This window comes from Priapulus caudatus, unplaced genomic scaffold (assembly GCF_000485595.1).
Source record: "Priapulus caudatus unplaced genomic scaffold, Priapulus_caudatus-5.0.1 Scaffold9, whole genome shotgun sequence".
Lineage (NCBI taxonomy): Eukaryota > Metazoa > Priapulida > Priapulimorpha > Priapulimorphida > Priapulidae > Priapulus > Priapulus caudatus.
Window position 1 is genome coordinate 48,525 of NW_014577070.1, and position 7,690 is coordinate 56,214.

General features: G+C 51.1%; 1 protein-coding gene across 1 annotated transcript in view; it reads right to left on the reverse strand.

The window, feature by feature from the left end:
- Positions 1-7,690, reverse strand: part of LOC106806523 (dopamine D2-like receptor) — a 43,571-nt gene that overhangs the window by 3,469 nt on the left and 32,412 nt on the right. Inside the window, exons 2-3 of the mRNA XM_014808496.1 lie at positions 5,390-5,518; positions 3,591-3,597 (exon numbers count right to left, since the gene is read on the reverse strand). Of these exons, the coding sequence (XP_014663982.1) occupies positions 3,591-3,597; positions 5,390-5,518 (136 nt within the window). The remainder of the gene's footprint in view (positions 1-3,590; positions 3,598-5,389; positions 5,519-7,690) is intronic.

Below are 7,690 nucleotides of genomic sequence, written 5' to 3' on the forward strand. Positions count from 1 at the left end.
GACGTGAGTAAGCGCCTTGTATAGCAGTAGCAGTAGTAGTAGTAGCAGATCAGTAGCCCAGTAGTAGTAGTAGTAGTAGTAGTAGTAGTAGTAGTAATATAAGAGGAAATGCTGCAATGAGGTCGGGGATCGTGGTGGGGTAGCGGAGAGAATGTGTTAAAGATAGAGGAAGGGGAACTGACATAGAAGTGCGGTAACATTTTGTTTACCAATATGCCTAGGCTGCGCTGTGGGGAGGCGAGAGCGCCATGCAAAGAGAAAGCCGTTAGGGACGAGTGAAGAAAGTCGGGCAGCGGCAAAAAAGAAAGCTCCGCACCCGCACACGCAACCTTCATCCATACTCACCGCAAGGAAAGGCACGAGCTTACACAATTAGGTTGAGCTACGATAAATAATAATCCTGCCGACGAAAGATACCCCTATGTTTTTCGCCATCAATCGCTGAAGTCGTCATCACCCGGTGGACGCTGCGGCTGAAGCCACGAAGCGCTGAATCTGACAGCTTCGCGCAAACAGTTGAAACTGATGGATGCGGAGCGCTGCTGGGGAAGCCATGAGATGAGCTGAACTATTAGCGCTGGGTGATTAGCGTGATTAGAGGCGTTAATTATTCAGCGTCTGCGCGTTGGCGAGGTTGGCCCGCCAGCACCTGTAGGGGAATGGCGACCTCCCTCATGCCTGCATCGATATCGGCGTGCATAATTGCTGTGACGTTCATCTAGTGTGCTAATTAAGAAGCTTTGCAGCACGTGGTTTGCCTTTGCTGTTATAAACTACCGTGACTAATTACGATAGCGTGTATCACGCCACGATACATTATGCACTATACACACACCAAGACACCATACGTCACGCTACGCTACGCCACTTCGAGCTACACTACGCCGCGCTACACTACATCACATAAGGCTACACTACACCACGCTAGCTTACATCACATAAGGCTACACTACACCACGCTAGGCTACATCACATAAAGCTACACTACATCACATAAGGCTACACTACACCACGCTAGGCTACATCACATAAGGCTAACACTACGCCACCGCCTGTACACTACATCACATAAGGCTTACATACACCAACGCTACATAACAATCATCATAAGGGCTTACACTACACCACGCTAGGCTACATTCACATAAGGCTACACTACACCACGCCTACACTACATCACATAAGGCTACACTACACCACTCTACACTACATCACATTAAGGCGGACACTACACCACGCTATCCTACATTCACATAAGGACACTGACGACCACGCATACACTACATCACATAAGGCTTACCACTAACACCACGTCTACACTAAACAATCACATAAGGCTACACACGCAACGTCACACTAATCACATAAGGGCTACACTACACACGCTACACTACATCACATAAGGCTACACTACACCACGCTACACTACATCACATAAGGCTACACTACACCACGCTAGCCTACATCACATAAGGCTACACTACGCCACGCTACACTACATCACATAAGGCTACACTACACCACGCTACACTACATCACATAAGGCTACACTACACCACGGCCAGCCTACACACATAGGCTACACTACACCACGTACCACTACATTCACAATAAGCGCTACACACACCACGCTAGCCTACATCACATAAGGCGTACACACTACCGCCACGCTTTACACTACATCACATAGGGGGCTACACATACACCAGCGCTAGCCTAACATACACATAAGCTACACTACACCCACGTTACACTACATCACATAAGGCTACACTAAACACCACGCTAGGCTACATCACAATAAGGCCTACACTTACGCTACGCTAGCACTTACATCAACATAAAGCTACACTACATCAACGGCTTACACTACAGCACATAAGGCTACACTACACCACGCTAGCCTACATCACATAAAAGGCTACACTACGCATGCTAACACTACTACTCACTAAGGCTACACTTAACCACGGTTACACTACATTCATATAAGGCTACACTACACCACGCTACACTACATCACATAAGGCTACACTACACCACGCTACACTACATCACATAAGGCTACACTACACCACGCTAGCCTACATCATTATAAAGTCTACACTACGCCACGCTACACTACATCACATAAGGCTACACTACGCACCGCACCGTACCACACCACGCCACGCCACGCCACGCCACCGCACGCCACGCACGCCACAACCACGCCAACGCCACCGCCACCCACCGCCATCGCCACGCCACGCCACGCCACGCCACGCCACGCCACGCACGCCACGCCACGCCACGCCACGCCCACGTCACGCCACGCCACGCACGCCATCGCACCCGCCACGCACCAGCCACGGCCACCCACGCCCCACGCTCACGCACGGCCACCACGCTACACTACACTACACTACACTACACTCACTACTACACTTCACTACACTACACTACACTACACTACACCACACCACACCACGCCACGCCACGCCACGCCACGCCCCGCTACGCTACGCTACGATACACTACACCACGCCACGCTATGCTACACTACACCACACCACACCACACCACACCACACCACGCTACGCTACGCTACACTACACCACGCTACGCTACACTACACCACACCACCCACGCTACCGATACACCTTACACCACGCTACGCCACACTACGCTACACCACACCAACACACGCTACGCTACACCACGCCACGCTACGTCACACTACACCACACCACACCACACCACACCACACCACACCACACCACGCTACGCTACGCTACACTACACTACACCACTACACCACACCACACCACACCACGCTACGCTACGCTACACTACACTACACCACTACACCACACACTACTCTACACTGAACTGCACTGCACTATACTATACTACATGTTTCCCTACGTCCTACCAGCCCGCATCGCACCGAACAGCTCTTCTACTAAACGGCTCCGCTAGCTGGCCCTTATAGTTTACCTGAATGCACGACTGCTAGCCCTCGCGAGGGTTACCCGTTCCCGTGGCTTCCGCTTGCTACTAGCTACGAGTGGCAGCCAGGCAGAAAGCACAGTCTGATCTTCGTCCCAGCGGCCATTGGTAATTAATTGGCAGGCGAAACAGACGCGCCCGCTGCGACGGCGCTAACATCTGACGCTGCGCAGGTTCAAACGATCGGGAAAACGGCGCACGCGCACGCACGCACGCACACACAACACACACACACACACACACACACACACGCGCCACACGCACACACGCACACACAACACACACGCACACACGCACGCAAAGCACACGCACACGCCACACGCACACGCACACGCGCCAGCACGCCACGGCACACGCACACACACAGCACCAACACACACACACACACAACACGCTACACACCACGCACACACCGACGCCACACACACGCACACGCCACGCACACACACGATACGCCCGCACACAAACCTACCTAGCACGATGGCGAGCGTCTTCGTCGCGCTTCTTCTCTTTCTTCGCCGCCAGCTTGTCCTTGCGCTTCTTGCTTACGGGAACGCCTTGGTTTGCCGAAGCTGAACTGCGTGGACGTTGCGCGCGGCACAGCGAGCACTTCTTGCTGCTCCACCTTGCCGACGTCGTTCCATTGTTCTTGACGACAGCGGCCCGGCCGCGTCGACTGTCGTTGGTTATATCTCCGCACTACCGTTGCCCGTGAGAATATTACACTACTAAAGAGCATGTATGTGTTTAATCTCCCGGGCTAACGTTACCAGGAAAGTACACTACTAAAGATCTTGTCGTGCTATCTGAGGCTGGGGCCCACTTCCGGGTGCGTCTTCGGCGGCTGTTGTTTATCTGAACCACGAAACTACGGCTTCGCGCGCCAGGAACCCCTTATGCGCCGCGGTTTGATACTAAAACATCGTATGTGGTTCGTGAGTGTAGTAGTCCGCGGTGATCGGTTCCACGTACAGGCGTTGATATCCTACACTTATAACCATGGCGCGCGCACCTATTTCTGTCGTGCTCGACTTCTCAACGTATCCCTTCGTCCCGACCACCCCCCCCTTTACGGGTCCGGTACCAGGGAAGTATCCTAGCGCACTACGAACAAGCATGTACTTGGATGGCTTCACTTCCCTCGGCCCTACAGTCGGAGTCCTAGCGCCGAGGGCACCGTATTCATTACGGCAGCAGTGTAAACCTATGTTATCGTGTCTCTTGGATTCATATCTGCCCTGGACGACTGAACCCGCGGCCTGTTCTTCGCACGCGTCGGCAGAGACATACTCGTGGTGCCACATATGTCCCACACGGTGCAAACATGATGGGCGGCCCGGTCCGTTCTACTACTCCGTCCCTTCTGCCTACAGCGGTCTACCCAAGGGAGCACACCGTAATTATGCCGGGCAACGAATACGTCGGTTAAACACATGGTGATAGCTGTCGTCGGTCGCTCGACTCGTTGCGGTTCTCGTCGTACTCGTCCGGCACACGGCTTCGTCCGGCTTGTGTATATATCCTCCCCCTACGTATATGAGAAATATTACACTAGCTAAATCACTGTAGTGTGTTTATATGATCTCCCCCTACGTCTAGCAAGGAATAATACGTCTACTCCAAGAGACATGTGACCGTGCCTCGTGTACCGGGTGGATTCTAATTCTTCCCGGCTAACTGCGCTGTCTTGTGCAGGAACTTCACTGCGTGACACCGTGATTTGTCGCGGATAGATCGACCCTCCGCGAATGTATCCGACTGGCGTGTAATTTTTGAGTAGTCTGCCCCTGGCGGCGAGCCCCACGTTACCTTAACGGCGTCGGAGGGTTCGCTATACTGTTCTGAGCCGACCTAGCCTGAAAAATTCGATTGATCATCGTCAAGCCGTGACGGCCGTGTTTCTCGATCGTGCCGGCGGTTGCGCGACATGCGGATTGCGCTTCGCGCTTGTTCGCGGCTGACTCTGTCCAGGCGCGCGTGTCACCTCTCGCTGCGGGGCGCTCTGCGAATCACCTGGAGATTGGCGCTGTGTTATATATAAATCCCCCGTCTAGTGTGGAGGGTAAAGAGATTAACTCAACTGCGCGGCGTATACACGTAGTATCACCTCTCCACCATGTCGTAGATGCAGGGAGCCCCAGCTGAGCGGCGTGACAGACCTGCACGCAGCAAGCTAGCCGACTCACGGAGGACAGGGACAGACGCACAAATACCTGCAGAAACAAGGCTACGAGCAGGTGAGCCTGCGGCGACCATATATAATTATATGTATATATGTATATTATATACTGTATATCATTATAATTACTATAATCATTTTATTGCGGCGGATTATAATAATCATTCAGGCGAAACGGGTTAGACACTCTTCTACTAGCGTGTGAATAGCTATAGAGAGTGAGCTCGATGTATACCTGTCTACGCTGATCGCCGCTAGGTTGAAAATCGAAGACGTGCTAGCTGTTACGTCCATCGCAGTATAAATGTCGCACGCAGCAACGCCCAGCTCCCAGATGCCCATCTTGATCTGCAACGAAATGAGCAGGCGGACATGAGTTTTCTAGCTACGACGGAAGCACCTCAATATAGCGTATCTATAGTATTACGAAACTACGCGTGAAAGCCACTTTAAAGCTTGGTTAATTACACTACCGACTTTATGTTGGCGAATTGGCTAGTTGGACCAACTTCCCAATTCGCCAACTCCGAGTTGGCAAAAATAGAACATGTTCTAATCTCCCAACTAGTTGTTATCGGTCGGTTGGTCGTACAATTTTGGCGTTCACACTGCATATTGTCGGTTGTATAGTTGGGAAGTTGATCCAATTCGCCAATTCGCCAACACAAAGTCGGTATAGGGTAAACCCAGCGTTAATCAGACATGCGCGTGTTTGCAGGTCTGACGCCCTACGTTCAGTGTAGTAGTGTACCATAGTATACATCCCCTTATGACAAACATCCCAGTCTATATCGTGCGTGGGGATTGGCACGCATGTCTAGTAGTGAGACGAGTCACAACTATGAGTCGGATTTGACCTGTATTGACCATGCCCATGTCGGGACCCAATCCATGTAGATGGGAACGCGGAATGATTGCCGTAACGGGATGCATGCCTTGCTACGTAAGGCGTCTACATCCAGGCGCCTAGCTCGGCGCCTTAATAGTAGTCCAGCAGATTAAGTCAATATATTTTGGGAGAATCTGTCAAATTGCGAGACAAGCACCAAAATTGGTATGAATACTCCTCTGGGACTACTATTTTTAAAAAGCCCGTTAGCTACTTAAAAATTCAAGATGGCCGCCATTTTTTAAGATGGCCACCATTCCTGAAACAAAATTACTATTTTTGCCATAAAATTTGACAGAATAGTCCGATTTGAATGATCTTAGCATCAAATCATATATTCTTGACTACAAGGAAGCTGAATATAAGCGCAGTTCCCCACTATCCCCTGGTCGCGTGCCGATTTTCCATCACTAATTGATAATGGCAGCGTAACAAAACCTCGTGAAACTAAAAACTTCCGAAACGCACGCGAGCTGATATTATACTAGAAAAAAACACTCCTTCTTTCATTGTACGTCAGAATGAATTAATAACGTTGAATGGAATGAGGAGGGATATAGGAGCTATGAAGTTGGGAGTGAGACTGATGAGAAATAAAAGCTAAGGAGGAATATCGAACGAGTAAAATGGATCGGGAAGGGCAAGATAGTTGTTTTGTACTGACCATGTATAACCACTATTGGGAAGCATAGAGAGAAGAAAGGTTTTGAACTGCATTCGCCCCGTGTTTGCAAGGCTCGTCGACAACACACTGACATCGCCTCGCGCGGGGGGAGGTGATGGCCCGGGGGGTGGGTACCCCGCACAGTGACGTACATATATATATATGCGCCGCATTATTGCCCCCCCCCCATTTTTCCTTGCCATCTTTTTGTGCCCCACATTTTTTCCTAGCCATTTTTTTGCCCCCCAATCTTTCCCTTGCCATCTTTGTGCCCCCAATTTTTCCCTTGTCATCTTTTTACCTCTGCCAGGGGCATGGCGGGGGTTATGTTTTCACCGGCGAGTTTTTGAGTGTTGTTTTGTGTGTTTGTGTGTTACCATGCACGTTTCAGTTCACTTCCGCTAGGTGCGCTGGCTGTAGACTTACAAACACGCAACCACAGGCTAAGGGGCAACCACAGTCCTCCCCACCTGCCACGCTCGCACTAATCCGGATCCACATTAATAAAAAATTTCACATTGAGAAAATTCCAGGCTGCCTTGGCGGAGGTCTGTGCTCTCCGAGTGCTCTAGTTGCCCTATGTTTTTACCATCGAGCCATTTTTTTGCCCCATGTTTTTACCATCGAGCCATCTTTTTACCCCATGTTTTCACTGTCGAGCCATGTTTTTGCCCTCTTTTCCCATTTAGGTGGAGCACCCTATCCCCCAAAAAAGTGAGTACCCCCCCCGGTGGGGGGTGGGGGGTGGGTGATGGGGCGGGCGGCACCGCGGTTGACGCCCCTCCATGTCTCAAACGTAACACAGCAGATCTACCTCAACACTCGCCGCCATGTTTGGCTCGCTTTCGCCCGCGATACTATTATCGCGTTCACACATAGTTTGGCTCAAGCTAAATGGGCTAAATTTGGCTTAGGCAAAATTTGGCTCGGGCCGGTTCGAGTCGGAGCGTTCACACGTACGTAAGTG